The sequence below is a fragment of the Crotalus tigris genome, unplaced genomic scaffold (assembly GCF_016545835.1).
Source record: "Crotalus tigris isolate CLP2741 ecotype Arizona unplaced genomic scaffold, ASM1654583v1 scf7180000024452.453762, whole genome shotgun sequence".
Taxonomy (NCBI): Eukaryota; Metazoa; Chordata; class Lepidosauria; order Squamata; family Viperidae; genus Crotalus; species Crotalus tigris.
In genome coordinates, this window is record NW_024100621.1 from 362,133 (window position 1) to 384,994 (window position 22,862).

A 22,862-nucleotide genomic window follows, 5' to 3' on the forward strand; every position below is an offset into this window, starting at 1 on the left:
TTTTCAATGGCTAGATCTTTAAAATTTATTTAACATTTATTTTTAATAACAATTAATATAACAATATTGAAACTGCTGAAATATTAAAATGTCATGAAATTATAAGACTGTAGGCTAAAACCTATAAAGAATGGTTGCTGAAATTGGGTATGTCTAATTTAATGAAGAGAAAGACGAGGGGGGCATGATAGCAGTATTCCAATATCTCAGAGGTTGCCACAAAGAAGAGGGAGTCAACCTATTCTCTAAAGCACTTGAAGGCAGGACAAGAAGCAATGGATGGAAACTAATCAAGGAGAGAAGCAATCTAGAATTAAGGAGAAATTTCCTGACAGTTAGAACAATTAATCAGTGGAACAGCTTGCCTCCAGAAGTTGTGAATACTCCAACACTTGAAGTTTTTAAGAGGAGATTGGAGACCATTTGTTTGAAATAGTGTAAGTCTTCCTGCCTGAGCAGGAGGTCAGATTAGAAGACCTCCAAGGTCCCTTCCAACTGTCTTACTCTGTATAATTGTTTTGATCCAAATATAATTGGTTATATAAAGATAAAATTTGAGATGCTTCTTCCAGAGGAATAAATTCTACTTTCATTTTAATTTCATCTTAACATTATTCTGCAGACTTTTTCATGTAATTTGCAATTTGTTTCTTTTTTCTCCTTTTCCTTTTAAAATAAATTATTCATTCTTTTTTAAAAAAATCTCAGTTTGAACCACATAATAATCGTTTACCTACTGTTAGCAGGAGCAGTTAATGATTGTAGTTTGGACAATGTGTCCCAACATGTTTTGTCATGAATATTAAGTTAGATTTTCATACCCCTTCTCTTTATTTAGACTATAATTTACTTTATTATTCTTTTAATTTTTAGGATTAGGGAAAGAGATAACAATGGATCCTATGCTCTTTGTTTACTCAATGAAGGAAAGGTACTACATTACCGCATTGATAAAGACAAGAAAGGAAAACTTTCAATACCAGCTGGAAAGAAATTTGATACTTTATGCCAGGTTTGTTGAATGCTATTCACTTAACTATCTATTGAACTTACATGCTGGTTGTATACATATTTATGTTGCTGTAAGTATCCACATTTTTTAACAATTGCTGTAATTATTTTCTTAGTCACATTTTTTTTTTATTGAAAGTTTTATGAATTGTAATTTACAGATAAAACTAAACAATACATATATTAAATTGCCCTCCCATAGCTTGAGCAGAATATAGGCTGTGGTATGTGTGCGTATAAGATATACTTTAAGTATTAGATTAATTGTCCTATTATCACCAATATCCTTTGCTCATCTAAGAGTAACCCAAAAATTTCTGCATGGCATTATGATCTAAGAAGCACCAGGGTTGCACGTAATTATAAACATTTTTGTGGAAAGCTTAGTCACATTTATTGAAGCCTTATATATGTATATTGTGTGTGGTTGTGTGTATAAAATATTAGTATTGATTAAATTAACCTATCTAATTAAGATAACCCAGCATGGTTTGTGGCACAGCAAATTTGGAAAGATTTATTATAATAAATCTATTATAGATCTATTATATTTAGATCTATTATATTTATTATAATAAATCTATTATAGATCTATCTATCTATTTAGATCTTTATTTAGATCTAAATGAAAATAGCTACTGAAAAAAAATCTAGGATTCCATTTCAGAATATATCAGATGTTTTCTGTATCTTGAGTGAATTTCAATTATAATATCTCTCAAAAGAGAGACTACCTTGGAAAATATTGTAATCTTGGAAAGAAGGCAAATCATTGCAACAAACAAAATTGGGATAGTTTGCATATATGCAGTTGCCTCACTATATTTTTAATCTTGGGGTGTTCAACTTTAATATCTGCAGAAATCTAATTAGTCAATGGTTAATGAAAAAGAGAAATTTGTGCACAGCTCACAGCTCATTTTATATGAGAATTAAGTCTCCCATATTTTAGAGGAAAACAGTCTGATATCACATCTGTTGTCAAAACAAGACTGGTGGATATTGGACCTTCTGCCCCAAGAAGCAGCCAAGTAGTCCATTAAAAAGGATGAACAATATAATATGATACAAAAGGTTTGAATATTTATTCTATAAATGGTGCTTGTACTTGAAATGCTACAAATTCTTTCATGATAGCTTTCTAATTTTAATAACATTACTTATCAGAAGTTCTTATGAATTTTACAAGTTCCAAGAACTTATCCTGCTTATTCATTGAAATATATTTATGTGCAGTATTAAGTAGAAATTATAATCCAAAATTATATTTGTGGACTGGAACTAAAGATTTAATACTTTGTGCATGCATTTATTCTGGCTTCATTGCTGCTATTTTATTTCATCTACATGATAGCTAGTGGAACATTATTCCTACAAAGCAGATGGACTTCTAAGAATAATCACAGAGCCAGTGCGTGATCCAGATTTTCAGTCAAGAAATAGTAAGTAGCTTATATTTTTAAAATATTGAAGTCAAATCCATACAGTGTGCATTACTAACATCTGATTGTGTCAAGATGAGGCAAATTCCTAGTAATTAAATTAAAAGTACCCTAACTGTCATTACTGGCATATTTAACTTAATTTTTCTGAAATACAGTTGCTTAAAAATATAATAAGTATTTATTGCATCAATTAGAGAAAACATCATTTTCTTTCAGTTTGGAGTGGTGAGATATGGTGTAGAGGGCAGAGGGACTTTTATGTACCAATATGTGATCCATTCCATCTTCAAAATGAAATTGGATCAGATATGAGTGACATATTCTTGTAAATGAAAAGTGTGCAAATATTTGAAAGATTTTTTTTTCCTAGCACATTGCACAAATGAAGTGTGACTCCCATAAATATTGATGTTAAAGTGACCTCTGGCTGCTTTCAGGTTGTAGATCCATGTCACTAAAACCAAACTTCCACTAGAAGTGCTGGTAAAACAAAGTGCCCATGTCTTCACTATCGTACAAAACCAACCTTTTCTTGATTTATAATAAACTGTAATTAGTTTACACATCAGGAAAACCTGACATGATAAGAGTTCTCTCCATCTGGGGCCAATTTTAGGAAGAGTTATTACATTTTGTTCCCAATTTCATCATTTGCTAATGATGAACTAATAATGAGGTTCTTCTACTTTTCAGCCTGTTGAAAAACTCTCCAGTAAATTGCAAAAGTACAACATCCTCCTGAGAAGCAGACAAAACTTTATACATAACCTTTTCTGTTCCAGAAAAATCTGTTCCAGATCAATTCACGTGTGCTCATTTCTTTACTATTTCATTTATTTATTTTTTAAAAAATGGGAACTGGATTTGTCTTTGCATGGAGATAAAGTTTCTACCTGTCTTTGCTCCTTGATGCTGATCTTAATAATAAATCACAACTGATATTTTTATGTTAATTGATATATCTTTTTATCTTAGGGACATTACCCCCCAAAGTTCCTAAGCCTCGCAACTCCACGGTAAGAAAATGAATTGGTGAAAATCAGTAATATTTTAAATAATATAAAGTATTATTATATTATTATTATTATAATATTATAATATTATTATTATTATAAACATTTAAGTGTTCAGCATGGTTTATGTATTTACTCTTGCTGAATAAATAAGTTTCAAATTACATTTAATTACAAATTACAAATAAGGTTGCAAATTACATTTTATGTTTTGCTGTTTTTTAAATGTTACATAATATTAATTTGTTAAAAGGCAACTATAGCACCCGTGATTACTGAATATTCATATATGGGGCTTTATCTGATGAAAATAAAATAATAGCTATCATATTTTAAATTTTGAAACTTCAATTCTTTTTTCAGAATAACTAATGAAAAGTAGTTTTAGATATATTAGTTTGCTCTGTAAGCAAGTGCATATATGATTTGAATGCATGAGAAGCAGAAAATATAATTGGAGACCATGATGGGATTACATTTTTAAAAAATATTGTATGTGACAAAGTTACATAGATTCATATAAGATATTTGAAGAAGCAGAGAAAATAATGAGCACAAACCAATAAGGCTTTTAGTCTCAAGCATTAAACACCATTGGAAATTCCTGTCCTAGTTTATAAGACTGGATTTTATCTTTTCCATTTACTTCAGTGCTAGAACAAGCGTGTAAGTGAAAATGATTGTTTTAAGCTTGTTTGCACTAGTTAAAATACTCTTTTATCTTCTTATCTTAGACATAATCTATTAATCGTGATAAGTCATAATGTGACTGGTTGGTAAATCATTGTACCTTATAAATTGGTGCTTTATAGCAGGGGTCCCCAACCCCCAGTCCATGGACTAGTCCTGGGCCACGGCATGCCAGCAGCCGGGCCACACAAACAAGCAAAGACCCATCCACGAGATGCAGGCAGTACACAAAACCACACACCCTCCGTTCCGCAAAAAACCTCTCTTCACGGAACCGGTCCCTGGTGCCCAAAAGGTTGGGGACTCTGCTTTATAGTTTAAGATGATACTAACCATTTATGCTTATCTGCAAACATGTTTAAGCAAACTAGGCCTTAAATTTGTGTACAGATGGTTATTTGTGATAGATTTGTGAAGCAATTGCCCGAGTACCTATGCCTGGAAGGAATGAATATGTATCATAAATTCCTCTAGGAAGTACCTCCAAAAACTTTGCTTTCCCAAAAGCAAATATGTATATTTCCATAGATGCATTAATTAGACCAAACTGATAAAACTTTTTTCTTAATTGATTACATGAGGATGGTGTATGTTATGAATAAATTAAATTCAATTTGCAGTATTCGAATACACAGAAAACAAATTGAAGCATTGGGGAAAAGAAATTAAAAAATTGAAGTTTTCCAACCCAGAAAATTTCTTAACATCTCTCCTATTATTGCTAAATATATAGTCATAAAGCTGTATTTCCCAGTTATAATCTTTAAAACTAGCAATTTAGCAAGCTGACTACAAAACCAAAAGTTCTAATTAAAAATGCACCCGTTGTCATGAAATCCAGGATACTTATAATATGCCATTGTAATCAATAAAACTGCAGATGAATAATTTAAGATCTATTGATTTTAGTGGATCTCTTTTAAAATAATTTAAAGTTTGAATTTAGCCAGAGTTTTGATGGAAGCAAACATTCACTTAACTTTAAAAATCAGTTATTACAATATACTTCATAAAATATACTTAGAACAGATCTATTGTGAATGACTGAAAAAAATAGATATGGATTTTTTTCATATTTTCTTCATATGTTTATTTATTCTTTTGATATCCTTTATGGTTTCTAGACTTGGACAACGGGTGGAATTATCACCAGAATCAAATCATATACTTTCCCAAAGCCAGGAAGTCACAAGGTGCAATTAAACACAGCTTTGTTAAGTCTTTCCATACATTTAAAAATTATCTTCACTTTGCTGACTTACAAACCTTTTTGTAGTTTACTTTGCCTCTTGTTGCTAATCTTCTGTGAGCATCTAGCAACTTCCTTCAGCTCTGACTTCTTAATTTATATAATTAATGCATACCATGGCTATTTTATACTTGGGCTTGCATTTTATTTGTTTTGAAATACAACAGTGATTTGTTTTAGAATAATTATGGTGGCTAAATTGAAAATAACTAAGTATTTTACAAGCAGGTCTAAACATGAAGCAGCCTAAGTTTACTGGCCTCCCTTTGGGATGCGTTGTCCTCTTCTGTAAAGTAATGTTAGCTAGACTGGAGTGAGTGTAAGTGCAGGGCTGAATAAACCAACTTCCCAACCCCATAGAGATGCCCAAGAAGAGGATAACGAGGGCACTAGGAGTAGAAAGGTGTAGAAAGAGTTGCAGAAAAGGTCATTGAATAAGTGTTGAGTCCTAAGCTAGCAGTCAGATAGGCTGCGCCCTCCAGATGTAGTAGCAGAAATGCAATTTCCTTCAAAGCTACTTAAGACTTAACCAGGAGGTCATGACTCAGAGTTTATGAATCCCTTGCCTACATAATTCAAAGCATTAGACTTATTTCTGCTACTTACCTCTCGAACTATAATAACTGTATTGGTGATTTTGAGTGTTTTGATTGCCATTTTATAATCTCTTTCAAGGCCTTCCAGTTCCTAGTCCAATGCTAATTCCTATATGGTATGCATTAAATAAAATAGTTCATGGATTTCATTGTGCTATAGAAACTCTTCTAATAGAAAAGTATTAGAACAATTTTATTAGAACGTTAACTATGTTGATAAGTCTAAAACAAACATAAATATTTATTCACAGCCTATTATGAGAAATGAGTTTTATGCGTTTTACAGAAATGTTAGGTGTAAAGGAAATGCCTAATTTCCAAAACAGATTTACAAATGCTTGTTTCTTTTCCCATCAAATGGATCATACTCACTTCTTCATAACTAAATAGGGAAAAGTTAATTTATTTTGCCTCTCTCCTTAATTGTGTTAAAGTCTCATATGAATGAATTTCCTATTTAAAAGTAATTCTCCAATCAATTTAGTTCTGTCAGTTTCAACACTCTCAGTTCCCCATTGCTAAAGAGAGAATCGAGTGCTTTGGAGGAGACAGGAACATTAACGGATCAGTCATCTTACATATCTCTGTTTTTCTCTGCTTCGTTCAAAGTAGAATTCCTACATTTTCCTAGCAGATATACTGTAGGTACTTACATAGTGTATATACTGTGAAATTCATAGGTATCTATTAATTACTACATATTCCCTTAAAACATTCAGTACCAGTAATAATTATTTTCCTTTTCTGTGGCATATATAACAACTAAGTGATTTAGTAGCAGCAGATTTTATGTTAAAAGCATTTGTAATTGACTTCTATTCTTTCTATGAAAAGTGATGCCCCAAATAGTACTCAGACTTCCAATTGCCATCGTAGAGGCAACTCTAAATATATGTTAATTTGTAAATATTTATGCAGTTATACATTTTATTTATAAATAAACATATCAGGTTGCTAGTTGTATTTTTTTAAAAAACACTTAAATTGTTTTGCTAGCAATATAATCTCTTTGTAGCTTGGCTTTTTAAATCAAATTTATTTCAAACATTTCCACTTTCTTGGAATATCAGTTTTTGTACAAATTCTACAATTTAGGTGGAAGCATCTTAAAATTGAATTTACAGATAAAGTGATAAAAATATTGAAATATATTAGCAAAATGCTGTTATTGCTGTAATATAGTTAAAACTAGTTTCCACAAAATATTTCATTCTATATGTAATGTATGTAGACATTGTTTTGATTCAAACACATATTGATCTGCAAAAATATGGGAGGGAGGGAGGGAGGGAGGAAGGAAGGAAGGAAGGAAGGAAGGAAGGAAGGAAGGAAGGAAGGAAGGAAGGAAGGAAGGAAGGAAGGATTTTATGGCCACCACAATTATCTATTGCATCACTTGTGTATCCTGGTACATTTGTATTAGTCAGTTTTCTAGTGTTCCAAGCAAGCTTAATATGTTACATGTTAATATGTTAATCAGCTTTTCATTTTTATTCATTTGCATAAAAGGCATAGATCAATGGTTGGGAAAAGCAATAAGAGATATTTAGAGATAAGTTAGTTTCAAATAATGCTAGACCAGTAAATTACATTTATTTTCCAAATTACTGCTTCAAAGTCTATGCACTTTTGAAGAATGGTTTATAAAATGAAAAATAACAGTGAAAATATAAAATATATTAGAAGAAAAACACTGAGCAGTTCTTGTTTCAGTGGACACGGGATTCCAAAATAAGATCTATAGTTGTCTATAATTGAAATATAAAAGTGTTATTTAATTCCTTCTTTAGGAAATTATTTAAAATATTTGCAGAAATCTTTATGCTTTTTCACTGTAAGCCTTACTTTACTGCCAAATATAAGCAGCAAATAACTTTTCAAAAATTTAGGTAAGATTTGCTCCCTTTCTTTAACTCCGCTTGCATGTTGTTTTTGCTTAATGTTTATCATGTAATTTTCTTCTTAATGTTGTCCTTCTCTTTGACCCCAAATGATTGAAATAAAAAAATCTGTTTGTGTCATAGCCATCTTTCTCTATTCCTGGCCAGAGAGATGATTCTGCACTGCTTGCAATGTTTAACAATTATGCACCCTCATGGGCAAAACGAGGTATGTAATGTTTTCATATCATTTCTGATAATGTCTAAAATACAGGCAGTGAAGGTAACTATTCACAAGTTAAAGTGCTTATTTATTTCACTGCAAACAAGTGAAATCAATTGTTCAGGTCTCACATTGGCCTAAGATTATACTGATTGAGATATATTGGTGCTTTGTATAACTGTGGACCAGACTTCTCCAATTTTTCTCTTACCTGGTGCCTGGAAAAATGCTGGACTTCAGTTTATTTATTTATCCAGTTTATACAGCCATCCATCTATCCAATAAACTCTGGGCAGCAAACCAGATAAAAGCAAAGAATTCCATTAAAGTCCAAAAACCTATAAACTGTATATAAACTATGGTGTGCTGGCACAGTGGTTAGAATGCCATATTGCAGGCTAATTCTGCTGACTGCACCTCATCAGCTCAAGGTTGACTCAGCCTTCCATCCTTCCGATGTTGGTAAAATGAGGACCCAGATTGTTGGGGGCAATAGACTGACTCTGTAAACCACTTAGAGAGGGCTGTAAAGCACTGTGAAGTAATATATAAATCTGCTATTGCTATTATTATTGCATATATCTGTGCCAAAGCTCCAGTGCTGACAACCCAATTCCAGTGCCTAGGGAAAGAACCAGGTCTACAGGACCTTACAAAAGGGCAGTAAATAGAGGCTGTCTTAGCCAGCATAGCTAACCTTTTGGATCTTTTGTTCTTACTTTTTACTAACTGGTATAAAAGCTTCCTTACATTTTGTATCTAACATGGCCCTTCCCAGTAGAGTCTAAAAGGGACTCTAGCCTCAATAAATGCTCCAAATAATTTTCTATGGCTATAAATTTATTTGGTCAACATAAAAAAAAGACACTTGTTCTTTAACATGGAATCTGAGGGAAAGGCTTTGTTTTGCCTATCTTTCTTTCCATTCCAAATTATTTTGTAATACTGGTTGGAAACCACACCCAAGACTCTTGTAGTTGTCTTTAAATCACATTCACATTGATGCATATCTTTTTTTTTCCCTTTTGAATAAAATAGTTTGTATGTGGAAATAAAATCAGCAATAGCAACAGAAAGACTGACTAATTGGGATAATTTATAACACACATGTATTTTTAGAAAATTTATCCAAGAAATCCTTTGCCTATTTATCAGAAAATAGATTAGTCCAGAGTTTGGGTGTTCCTCATGAAAATACATTTCCTTTCTTCTAAGGATTAATTCTGTCTGATTTCACAAAGTTTGCAACTATATGTGATTCATTAAGATGTACAAAAGCAAATGAGAACCATATGCATGAAATAGCATAGTAATAAAAGCATTATAGTTCAATGCTGAAGTTCAAACTAAAATATAATTATGATTATTTGAAAAAATGAAACTCAAGTACTTTGGCCACCTAATGAGAAGGAAGGATTCACTGGAGAAGAGCCTAATGCTGGGAAAGATTGGGGGCAATAGAAGAAGGGGACGACAGAGAATGAGATGGCTGGATGGAGTCACTGAAGCAGTAGGTGTGAATTTAAATGGACTCCAGAAGATGGTAGAGGACAGGAAGACCTGGAGGAACATTGTCCATGGGGTCGCGATGGGTCGGACACGACTTCGCAATTAACAACAACATTTGAAAAAAATGTGCCTCATTTTGAACTAATATTTTGAAGTTCATATTTTAAATTCAGTAAGGACAGATTACAAATGACTGTTGTAATAAGGTAAGTTCTGTTCATTTAACAGGTGAAGAGAGGGAACCTTTGCCTATGGATACAGAAGTTTATGAAAGTCCATATGCAGATCCAGAAGAAGTGAAAGCTAAAAATGTCACTCTTGACCGAAATTTACTGACTTTGGAAGAAAAAGAACTTGGTTCTGGTAATTTTGGTACAGTAAAAAAAGGCACTTATGAAATGAAAAAGTAGGTTATTGTTCCCCATCTCTATTTGTTTAGTATCCTCTTCTTTATTGGATTTTGATACTGTTCTTACAGTAATTATTAGAAAAAACCCTTTCTCTAACATAGAATTAAAAATTAAGTTGGTTCAATCAAATGAATATTGTTCATTTGTTATAACCTTTCAAAACACTTGGTATTTGAAGTGAATATAGAGTTGTTCCCATAAACAATAGTTTATTACTTTAACATAATGAAACTAAACACAGATCTTTGCACTGGATTCCAGTTGTATAACAAAAATCTAGTGTGTTATCTTTAAAGCAGTGTTTCCCAAACTTGACAATTTTAAGGCATGAGGACTTCAACTCCCAGAATTCCACAGCCAGCGTTGCTGGCTGTGGAATTCTGGGAGTTGAAGTCCACATGCCTTAAAATTGTCAAGTTTGGGAAACACTGCTTTAAACCAAAGTCTTTGGCAGTTTATTCTCTCTAAGCTCAGTCAGAAGTTCCACTAAGTGCAATAGTTGCTTACCAAATTTCAGTCTGAATCTTCCTTATGAATATGGATACAATTGTATCCTTAAAATTCAGTTTTGTATATATTTATACAGAAGTTTCATTTAATTAGCCTACAAAGAGCAGTTTGGATTACAGCCTAGCATAACAGTATTCTTATTTAAATTTATTTGTTATAATTTGTTCATATGAAAATTAGCATTTTAATTTTAAACTGGTAAACTATGTAATTAACAAATAATGTTTTCTATATATCTTTGCCCTTTCTGTTGGGAAAAATGTTATGTGTGCAAGTTATATTTTATTTTATTATTATTTATTTTTGGTAACAAAACAAACTTTAATTTGAAAAAAATCAAAAGTACAAACTAAGAAAGAAAAGAAAAATCTAATATTTTATACTTATCAATAGACATTGATTTACCAATGAATTCACTACTATAACATGCATAGTACCAGATAGCATTGTAAGATATCACAGAATTTGTGCTATAGTAACATATATATTACTTTGATTGCTAGAAAATAATCTGTTTTGCATTTTTCAAAACAGATTGGTCATACATTTCTGACAACTATCCCTTGATATCTTCCATTTTTTAAAACGTAATTGTTTTGCAACGGGCCACCCCCCCCCATGCTCAATACAATCACAATTCTTGATAAATTCCAAAACTTCAACATTATATTAACATATTTTTAACATTTGAAAATCTACCCATATATCTATTAATATACATTAATACACTATCACCCCAAAATACTAAATGATCACATTACTATATTCATTTTGATGTATGCCAATTGGTGTACATTCAAAGTGACAATAAAGTTATTGTTATTGTTATTATATGTCTCGGTATGGATCAAGTACCACATCATACAGGTCAAAAATACCACTGGTCCAAGGTTTTTATTAGTGTCTTCGTGAAATGAAAATATAATCAAATATTATCTTTTATGGGTTAAGTTTGGCAATTATTATCTATTTCCTTTGTCCTATTTTCTATGGCAAGCTCTTGAAACATGCAGCAGAAAAGATTTCTAGGAAAACTAGTGATGAGAAATCTACAAGCCATTTTAGGATGTAAATTGAGTTGTGATAGGGACTCATGAACATCTAACTCAGTGGTTCTCAATCTTTTTAATGCCGCGACCCCCAACCGGTCATAAGTCGAGGACTACTCAGCCGGTCGTAAGTCAAGGACTACTCAACTGGTGCAGCACCATTTGCAGAATGGGACTTTTGGTGGGCTCAGCAGGGCAGAGACAGCCTGGACAATTCCTATTGGCTTTTGAAAGCCAATAGAATTAGACTCTATTCAAGAGAGTCTATTCTATTGGCTTTCAAAAGCCAATAGAATAAAAGGGAGTAGCACAGCTAAGAAAAAGGGGGAAAAATGGCAGACTGCGTTGTTTGGCGACCCCCGTGAAATGGTCATTCGACCCCAAATGGGGTCCTGACTCACAGGTTGAGAACCACTGATCTAACTCTTTGGAAAAATTCTATTTTGAAAATTGATGATAAATAACTTAATTGGAAAGCTACGATACAAGCTGGATCATGATTTTAAATCAGCTATGATATAATGACTAGTTTAAGGATTTTCTCCAACTTCAAATTGAATTTTGGCTTCCCAGTTTGCAACAGTGGAGGTGTCTTCAGTTTAAGCATGTTTTGAGGGATCAGTATGGACCAGGTGCTTTGGCTGCCTCAAAGGCACCTGAGTTGCTTTCTTGTGTGATAGAATCCATTACAGAAATAACACCTATAGTATACCATATCTCTATCAAAAGTACAAGAAAAATTTGAAAGTGGACTCTTTTGGAATATTCAAACATAGATTAAAGAATTGGAACTTCTGATAAAGCCACAGTAGTGGCCTCATGATCTTAAAATATTAAAATGGTATCTACAGATTTGAAATTAAGACTGATTCTGTTTGGAAAATGTCAGCAGAGCAAAGCAAGTGAACTACTGCTAGCCAGCAAAATTTATTTTAGGACAGAAATAGGCCACCTCATTTCCAGCCATCTGTCCTTCTCCTAAGCTTAACATAATTCTGTTTTCTTGGAATTTCTGTTATAGAGGAAAGAAAACTGTGGCTGTGAAAATTCTCAAAAATGAAAGTAATGATCCAGCAATAAAAGATGAACTCCTAAGAGAAGCAAATGTAATGCAACAACTTGATAACCCGTATATTGTCCGAATGATTGGGATATGTGAAGCTGAATCTTGGATGTTAGTAATGGAAATGGCTGAGCTTGGCCCCTTGAATAAATATCTGTTAAAACATGGGTGAGTTGACAGTAAGTTGGCAAGTTTCAACCAATAATGGATGGAATCTAAATTGATAATTATAATGATTGCTGCTCATTGGAAAGTACAAGTTATATGAAAATAACAGTTTTTCTAATATCTGAAAATTGAAATTTTGAATATTTCAAAAGCAAACATTTTCATAACAGTGTCATTTTCAAAATTAACATTTTATTCTTCAATTTACATTGAAGGGATATATACAGCTTTGTGACAGACCACTGAATTTTACTACAAGTGAATTTACTGAATACAGATATACATGGTTATGCTGTATTCATATAAAGGATATATATTTTGACTTGCCATCCCTGATTACCTGAGTGCATGGCTGCGATTTTTGCTGATTTTACTATTCCACAAGTACATTTACAGAGCATGGAAGTCACTGCAATATAGAAATGTCACAAATGTAAATGATGTAGTCTGTTTAGGCCAGAGTTAGGGAACGATGGCCCCTTTATGACTTGTGGACTTCAACTCCCAGAATTCCTGAGCCAGCCGTACTGACTCAGGAATTCTGGGAGTTGAAATTCTCAGATAGAATAGAATAGAGCTGGAAGGGACCTTGGAGGTCTTCTAGTCCAGCTCCCTGCTTAAGCAGGAGAACTTATACCATCTTAGACAAGTGACTGTCTAGCCTCTTCTTTAAAATATCCAGTGATGGAGTGCCCACAATTTCTGGAGGCAAGCTGTTCCACTGGTTAATTGTCCTCACTGTCAGGAAGTTTCTCCTTAATTCTAGGTTGCTTCTCTCTTTGATCAGTTTCTAACCATTGTTTCTTGTCCTTCCCTCTGGTGCTTTGGAGAATAACATGACCCCCTCTTCTTTGTGGCAGCCCCTCAAATACTGGAATACTGCTATCATGTCTCCCCTGTTTCTTCTTTTCTTTAGACTAGCCAAACACAAGTCCTGCAGTCATTCTTGGTATGTTTTAGTCTCCAGGCCTTTGATCATGTTAGTTGCTCTTCTCTGAATTTTTTCCAGACTCTCAACATCTTTTTTGTGATATGGTGACCAAAATTGGATGCAATGTTCCAGGTGTGGTTTTACTAGGGTTTTATAAAGTGATACTAATACTTCATGTGATCTTGATTCTATGCCTCTGTTTATACAACCCAGGATTGTATTTTTGGCTGCTGCTGCTCACTGCTGGCTCATGGTTAAGTGATCGTTCACTAGATCTCCAAGGTCCCTCACAGTTACTGTTTATAAGCCGGGTCTCGCCCAGTCTGTACTTGTACCTTTGATTTTTCCTGCCTAAATATAAAACTTTGCATTTTTCCACATTGAAACTCATTTTATTGGACACGAACCATTGTTCAATTTTGTCAGGATCTTTTTGGATCCTGATTTTGTCTTCTGGGTGTTGGCTACTTCTGCCAGTTTGGTGTCATCTGCAAATTTGATGAGTTCCCTTTCAATTCCCTCATCTAAGTCATTTATGAAGATATTGAAAAATACTGGGCCTAGTTCCCCACCTCTGGTCTACACCATCAACCTACTTCCTAATTATATCATATTAATTGTGATATTGATTGAGTATATATTCTTGCTAGGACAAGCCAGTGTAGTTCTGGGAGTTGAAATCCACAAGTCATAAAAGGGCCTTCATTCCCCACACCTGGTTTAGGCGAATCTTTGATCTCTGCAAAGTCTACTTTCCACAAAATCTCTATTTCATGGTTGGCATTTGCTTGTAAACCAACTAAGTCAAGCTTTTCAGGCCACATTCCAAACATTTGTTAAGATCAGGACAAAGAAATGAGCAAAGAGCAGAAAATATTAATTTTATTTGAATTTAAAAGATTAGTTTAAAAGATTAATTTAACTAGTATATTTATTTCCTGTATAAATAATAATCACCTGTCAAATCATAATTATGTCACATTAAAATTTACAATCCATTGACAATTTCTGAAGGTTTCTGAGACTGTACAAGACTGGGAGGAAAGTATTCCACCTCTGTTCTAGACTATTTGGATGCTACATGGATATAATAAAAATTTAGCAATAATGTATGAAAAAGAATGAATGCATAAAGACTATTAATTAGTTCTTATTAAGCAATTAAGTTGGAATATTTATTCATTGTATCTGTCAACCTCCAGCTTGAGTATCCAAATAAAGTCCAGGCATGTAACTGCCAAGTTTTCAATCTTGACAGTATCATTAGTATTTGCTCCCTACTGGGTGGGGATGAAGAATGAAAAATGTAAAAAGAAATAGGTTTCTAAAAGTCAGGTTTGATTTTGCAGAGATATCACAGAAAAGAACCTAATAGAGCTGGTGCATCAAGTTTCCATGGGAATGAAATATTTGGAAGAAAATAATTTTGTACACAGAGATTTAGCTGCAAGAAATGTGCTTCTGGTTACACAACATTATGCCAAAATCAGTGACTTTGGACTTTCAAAAGCTCTTGGTTCTAATGATTACTACAAGGTAATTTTTCCATCCTTTAACATGTTTTAAGTTTTTTATCATCAAATGTCAATGTGCTGTGATGTCACTATAATTCAGCTTTTGCTCAACTTTATGCCTTGAGCAAATTTGTTGGGAGAAAAGAATTGAATAGAGCATTTCTTCCTGTAATTAAGCTTTTTGAAGCCCAGTGAAGTTATGCTTATTTGTTAAATGTATATGACTTGTTGGGGAAAACATTTATTAGGACATCACAAAAGCCCTTGCTAAACATTAATTAAAATTTATCAACTATAATTTATATAAGCTGAGTCAATCAAGGAGCTAGAATTCACGGGAAGAATTCTAGTATTGTTTCTGTTGTGTCCTGGGCCTGATAAGGAAACTCAGCAGGCTCCGAATTGTTGCAAATGGTCCTGGGCATTCTAAAAGCTGCCCGGGGCCAGACAGAGCGTCGCCAGCCTTGCGCGCATGCGCAAGGTGTGAAGAAAGAAGAATTCTTATTGGTTCACTCTGTCCAGGTTTCAAGCCCTATAAAAAGGCCTGCGTGCCTTTTGCTTTTTGCTTGGAGTTGGAGTAGGAGGATAAAGCATTGTTAGTTGTCACCATGTGTCTTCATCGTTCGCACGCGAACGAAGGATTTAACACTGGCGATGAAGGTGGGATCCTTTGTAAGCTGAAACAAAAGATTTAAGGACTTACCCTGGAAGTCCTGAAGAGGGAAGACGGCGTCTGAATCAGCATCCCAGCCTGCCAGTATAGCATCGCTGGAGGGTGAGCTCGGCTAAAGGACCCTTTCCCCAAACAACAGCTTACAGAAGAAGCAAGTGGTGAAGATCGTAAACTTTACAATGCCGAAGATTGGCCACTTGACTGATTTCAATGTCTCCCACTCAGAGAGATGGAATTCCTACGTAGCACAGGTGGAGAACTACTTCAGAATAAATCAGATTAGAGAAGATGGCCTGAAGGCAGCAACTCTTTTGTGTGCCTGTGGACAAGAAGCTTTTGACATCGCAGAAAATCTGGTGGCCCCTGCACCTCTGGAGTCAGTAACATATGCTGACTTGAAGAAAATGTTGAAGGAACACTTCCAGCCAAAGTTATCTGTCATTGCTTGGAGGCACAAGTTCGAGCAGAGAGACCAGAGGCCAGGTGAATCTGCTGTGGACTTTATTGCAGCCTTAAGGCAAGCAGCCAGACCTTGTGAGTTCAAGGATCTGGAAGAGAGGCTGCGAGATCGCTTTGTCTGCAGATTAAGGAGCAGAGACTTACAACAAAAGATTTTTGCAAAAGAAGATGTTTCCTTCCAAAATGCGTTGCGAGAGGTGGCAGCTGAGGAAGGAGCAGGCGGGGCTGTGAAGGCCTTGCGCCTCGCCAGGAATCCTCCAGACACAGCTACCGTCCATCAAGAGGATGCTCGAGAAGGATCAGAAGTGGATCCTGAAGAGGAGGTCGACAGACTTCACCAGCCAGCTGAGAGGAAGCAGAAGGGACGTCCGGTCAAGGCCCCAGCATCTCTTCAATGCTTCAGGTATGGAGGACGCCACATGCGAGCTGATTGCCAATTCCGCTCCACCATTTGCCAGGCGTGTGGCAGGCAAGGCTACATTGCATCCCTCTGTCTGGGTTGCCAGAAGGTTCAACCTCGGGAAGAATTGCTTCAGAAAGGTACCAGGTCCCCAGTCAACACAGGGTGGGTTTTTGCGCATCACGCAGGAACATTCTGAAAACAAGGACACACAACCCCCTTAAGAAACTTTCCATTAATGTAAGGTTGCAAGGGGTTCCCTTACTGATGGAGTTGGACACTGGGTCTGCTCTTTTCATTATTTCAATTAATGCCTTCAAAAGGATTTGCATCAGTAGTGGCCTTCGAGTTAAACTCAGGCCATCGAATCTAATACTCACTGATTTTCAAAATTCTATGGTGTGTATTAAAGGGGAGGCCACCCTTAAGGTACAGTATAAGGATTTTGAAGGTTCCCTAGATGTGGTGGTTATTGGGGATGAACGTACAAGTCTTATTGGACTCGATTGGTTCGAGGCTCTGGGAATCCAAGTAACTGGGCTGCACAGCTTGCAAACGCTGGGCCTTGCAGAGGTTTGCAAGAAGTTTGCAGATGTCTTTAGTTCAGAACTAGGATCCTACAAGGGGCCTCCCATTTTGCTACGGTTAGACCCAACCATCACGCCCATCAGGGTTAAGCCTAGGAGGGTACCTTTTGCCCTTAAGGGTAAGATAGATGCTGAGCTGGACAATTGCTCCAGCAGGGCATTTTAGAATCTGTGGATTCTAGTCCATGGGAAACCCCCATAGTAACACCTCTAAAGGCTAATGGGGAAATACGTATATGTGCAGACTACAAGTGTACACTGAATAAGGCATTGCAACAGCACGTTTATCCAGTCCCTGTTGTAAGCCACATCCTGGCCTCCCTCAAGGGGGGGCGCATTTTTGCAAAACTTGACTTGGCACAGGCCTATCAACAGCTACCTGTTGATGAGAAAGCTGCAGAGGCCCAGACTATTGTAACTCACAGAGTGGCCTTCAAGGTCAAGAGACTGCAATTTGGGGTCAATGTAGCCCCTGGCATATTCCAAAGTATTCCTAGGGTCTCTCCCTACTTTGATGACGTCCTCAGTGCTGGGGAGTCATCTCAAAATTTAGAAACATTAAGGGCTGTTTTGCTTCGTTTTCGAAAAGCAGGCCTTAAGCTAAAGCAGGATAAATGCAAGATAGGAGTCACTTCCACTGACTTCTTAGGTTTCAGGATTGATTTGAAGCTAAACTACAAGCTATTTAACAGGCCCCAAGCCCCAAGTCCAAGAGTGAGCTGCAAGCCTTCTTGGGGCTCTTAAATTTTTATCATGCATTGCTCCCACATAAAGCTGCAGTGGCAGAGCCATTACACAGGCTCTTAGACAAGCAGGCTCCTTGGCAGTGGACTAAGGTCCATGACAAGAGCTTCAATAGGTTAAGGCCTTGCTCACTTCTAATACTGTTTTAGCGTATTTCAATGAACAACTGCCTGTTTGCATCGCATGCGATGCATCTCCTTATGGGGTGGGAGCAGTACTTAGCCATCTGAAGACTGATGGGACACAAGTCCCTTTGGCCTATTATTCAAGGACTCTGTGATCTGCAGAGCGGAATTACGCTCAGATTGACAGAGAAGCCTTGGCCATAGTGGCTGGCATAAAGAAATTTCATGATTTCTTATATGGCTGCCACTTCATGGTCTATACTGATCATAAGCCTCTGCTGGGTTTGTTTACCACTAACAAACAGATTCCACATATCATTTCTCCAGGTATGCTGAGATGGTCCATTTTCCTGTCAGCATATGACTACACTCTAGTTCACAAACCTGAAAAAGAAATGGGCCATGCAGATGGCCTAAGCAGATTGCCTTTAACTCAGGTAGAAGCATAAATATTCTTTCCATTCAGGAGTTGCCTGAATCTCCCCTCAATGCTAGGGACGTGGCTGCAGAAACTGCCACTGATCACATGCTTACACACATGCTGACATGGGTGTTGTCAGGATGGCCTGACACGTGTCCAGATGCGACATTTCAAAGTTTTTGGCAAAGGAGACACGCACTGTCTACCTTTAATGGGTGTCTTTTATGGGGTAGCAGGGAGTCATCCCAGCCTCACTGAGGTCTAGAGTCTTAATTTCTCTACATGAGGGACATCCTGGGATAGTCAGGATAAAAGCACTTGTGCGCAGCCATCTTTGGTGGCCTGGGCTTGATAAAGCTATTGATGTTCAGGTGCATGGGTGCCAAGTGTGCCAACAATCACGGCCTGAAATGCCTCAGACCCCTGTCCACAAGTGGGAGGAGACACACACCCCTTGGTCAAGGGTACATTTAGATTATGCCTGGCCCTTCCAGGGGCAATTCTTCCTTATCCTTGTTGATAGCCATTCCAAGTGGCTAGAGGTTGTTCCTGTTTCCTCTACTACTACTGCTAGGACTATCCAGGTGTTGAGAGGAATTTTTGCATCACACGGACTTCCAGATGTCCTGGTTTCAGATAATGGCCCTCAATTTACCTCTTCTGAGTTCCAGGCTTTTCTTCAGGCCAACCTGATCCAGCATGCAACGTCAGCTCCCTTCCACCCTTCCACCAACAGGCAAGCTGAAAGGATGGTATGCACCACCAAGGACGCACTCAAAAGACTCACGTTTGGTAGCTGGCATCACAGGTTAGCTGACTTTCTTCTTGCACACCGCACCACATCTTGCACGACCACTGGAAAGAGCCCAGCTGAACTCCGCTGGGGTCGCAGAGTCATTACTAAATTGGACAGGTTGCATCCAGACCGGGTGGCTTCTCAGGTGTCGCAACCATGGGCACCAAGGAGACTAAGTTGGGTGATCCGGTCTGGGCTAGGAACTATGCTCCTGGTCGTCTGTGGGTTCCTGCTGTCATCTGTAAGATCTCTGGACCTCTCTCATACGAAGTGACCTTGGGAGATGACCACATCTTGCGGCGTCACATCGATCAACTGCGCTGGTGGTTGTCCCTTGTGGATTCCGCCTCTGCCTCCGCTCTCGGGGGAGGGGGCCCAGGAACCACGTTGTACTTCAGGTCAACCTTCTGAAGCACAATCTCATTGTTCCTGGGACGTACCACAGGTCACTAAGGATTTCCCAGGGGATTTCTCAGGGGAGGTGCAAGGGCATCCTCAGAGTTCAGCTATTGTGCCGAACAGGGAGTCATACGTATCCGCAAGAGCTCCAAACAGGAATTCACCTGAGGCAGGGTTTGTCATAAAGGCAGCCCCTGACTCTGGCACCTCGGCCACAGAAGACTGGGAATATTGGGGCACATCTGCAACACAGGTCACATCCGAGAGTAGTCATGGGCTCGAGGGACTAAGTTCCTTGGAGCCATCCAGGGTAGTTGGGGAATCCTCAGCCAATTCAGAGGGTTGGGGAATTTCGGCTGCTCTTACGGAGCCTGGGGAGAGCTCTGGCAATTCTGCCGGCACGCTTCACCAGGGGTCACCTGCAAAACATGTGCATAAAAGTCCTGGTCTAGCGAGCCCAACAGACGGGCCAGTAGGCCAGGCGCCCTTAAGAACAAGTCCTGGTCTGCCTAGCCGGGCAGGTGAGCTGACAGACCAGGCACCCTCCCTAACCTTGAGTAGGTCACAACGGGCTAAGGCCCCTCCTAAGCATCTAGGCGAATATGTGAGGTTCTTGTCAGTACAAGGGACCTTACAGGTCTAGGTTGAGGAGATGGGACCTATGTTGGGTAGAGGATAGACACACGAAGTCCACATTAGAGAGTGGTTGGTTAGCTAACTCTATTAGTTATAAGAAGGGTGTCTGCATGTGAGCAGACTATTATTTTCTTTTAATTTATTTTATTATTATTGTAAAAAAAATTGGAATTGTGTTTGTTCTATCCAGGGGGGAGGTGTGTTGTGTCCTGGGTCTGATGAGGAAAGTCAGCAGGCCCAGAATTGTTGCAAATGGTCCCAGGCATTCTAAAAGCTGCCCGGGACCAGACAGAGCGGCGCCGGCCTTGTGTGCATGCGCAAGGAGTGAAGAAAGAGGAACTCTTATTGGTTCACTCTGTCTGGGTTTCAAGCCCTATAAAAAGGCCTGCGTGCCTTTTGCTTGGAGATGGAGTAGGAGAATAAAGCATTGTTAATTGTCACCATGTGTCTTCATCATTCGCACGCGAACGAAAGATTTAACAGTTTCTAATGGCATCAGTTTCTTTATAGTTAGGGATGGGCCAGATGCTTCCTGTAAAATCCACCTCATTCACTCATGGTCTCCATTCCAGAAATATCAGAGAGTGAGTCATTCTTTTCATTTTTCAATGGAAAAAAATATTCATGAATAACAAAGTGAAGACCAATAGCATCTGCCATCTGCTCCCAGAGAAATTTGTAGAATTGCTATAATATTTTTGTTTGATGTATGCTTATATTTAACACTAGAATAAGCATACAATATAGTGTATGTGTATAACTTATCACAATATAATATAAACAACACATGTGTATGTGTAAACATAAAGAAACACTAACTCCAATACTACTATAATTTAAACCATTGTTGGCTACCACAGTTGGAAAAAACGAAATGTGAGGATCTTTTCAGATTTCAGAAGATCAGGTTCCAAATATAGTTAGTGGGGGAGTTGATTGCAAAAAATAGGGCCATCAATTATAAAAACAAAAGTTAGAGTTTTTAGGCAAAATTCTCCTAGACATAAATGAAGGATGAATGAAAAGTGGGCACCTTGTCCAGCAATCAAGTGTTTTCTTGTTACTATCTTGGCTTTTTATTTACAGTAGAGAGAGACCTGCCTCAATAATGTGTCCCTGAAATTAAGATTCAACAACAGCTACTGAAATGGTAGTGTACTGTTGATGGTCATCACATTCATCCAATATTACATTGCCTCAAACTTAAGTTAGCCTTTTTTCCCCCTCTATGAAACTGAGTTTGGAACCTTTCTTCATAATGCAAACTCATTTTTTTAAAAAAAATAAATTCTTAAGAATCATTTTGGGAATTCCAAAGATACCCCCATATCCTTTCTCTGTGCAGGGGCTGGCAGTCAACCTATTCAAACAAGCATCATGACCAGAGCTTTTTAGTACTGGAATACTGTACATTTCCTTTCAGTTTCCTGGTTACCTAAATTTCCCCTGTTAGAAAAAAAATTCAATATATTCCAACAATATATCCCTACTGGTTCAAAACACTAAGAGGCCTCATCTACATTTGTGAATGCAGCAAAAAAGAAAATTGCATCTCAGAAAAATGGACTTTTAAGAACAAGGTATTTGATATTTTGGCAAAAGTTGATTTAAGTTTAGTGGTTATCAACAAAGGTGCCTCTTGATATGCAATACTAAAAATTAAGATCAAATGCAAGCAATGTCTGAAATATATTTATTCAATTTGTATATCTACCTAGAGGATATGCTATTGTATTATCCCTTCTGTTCAGACATCATTAGTAAGATTAGGGATGCAACAGGCAGCATGGAATATATATGATGGTCATTGCCTAAAATGGGGGTCTTCAAACTTGTCCCTTTTATGATTTGTGGACTTCAACTTCCAGAATTCCTCAGCTAGCATGCCTGGCTGAGGAATTCTGGGAGTTGAAGTCCACAAGTCATAAAAGGGCCAAGTTTGAAGACCCCTGGCCTAAAATATTCACACTCCCAGCGAGTCTACCCCCTTTTTTTAAAAAAAGCATTTTATAGGCTATTCCTACTATCTACTATACAGTATTGCCCAACTTCCTCAGCTACCCATACCAAATAATTAGAACGTCTTCTAAAAAGCAAAGTATTCTAGCCAGATTCAGATAAGATTGAATTCTTATTGAATACAGAGAAGATGTGGAGATTGGCAAGTTTTGCTTGAAAAGCAACTGAATGTTATAAACATTTCTTCTATAGTACCATTAACTGATAATGATTTTGTTCTAATAACAATTTTGAGTAATTACCTGATATTATATAATTTATTTGTTCTTTATTAATTACTGTTACTGTGTCATTGTATAATAAATCTATTTTATAAATACATTCTATAAAACCTCTGGGTTG

General features: G+C 36.8%; 1 protein-coding gene across 2 annotated transcripts in view; it reads left to right on the forward strand.

Moving 5' to 3' along the window:
• The window catches only part of SYK (spleen associated tyrosine kinase), a 45,897-nt gene that overhangs the window by 16,067 nt on the left and 6,968 nt on the right, over positions 1–22,862 (forward strand). Inside the window, exons 4-11 of one of the 2 annotated variants that reach the window (XM_039332175.1) lie at positions 874–1,012; positions 2,366–2,453; positions 3,432–3,472; positions 5,284–5,352; positions 8,029–8,113; positions 9,845–10,022; positions 12,607–12,816; positions 15,097–15,283. In XM_039332175.1, coding sequence (XP_039188109.1) covers positions 874–1,012; positions 2,366–2,453; positions 3,432–3,472; positions 5,284–5,352; positions 8,029–8,113; positions 9,845–10,022; positions 12,607–12,816; positions 15,097–15,283 — 997 coding nt within the window. The remainder of the gene's footprint in view (positions 1–873; positions 1,013–2,365; positions 2,454–3,431; positions 3,473–5,283; positions 5,353–8,028; positions 8,114–9,844; positions 10,023–12,606; positions 12,817–15,096; positions 15,284–22,862) is intronic. The other variant, XM_039332176.1, reaches the window with a different exon arrangement.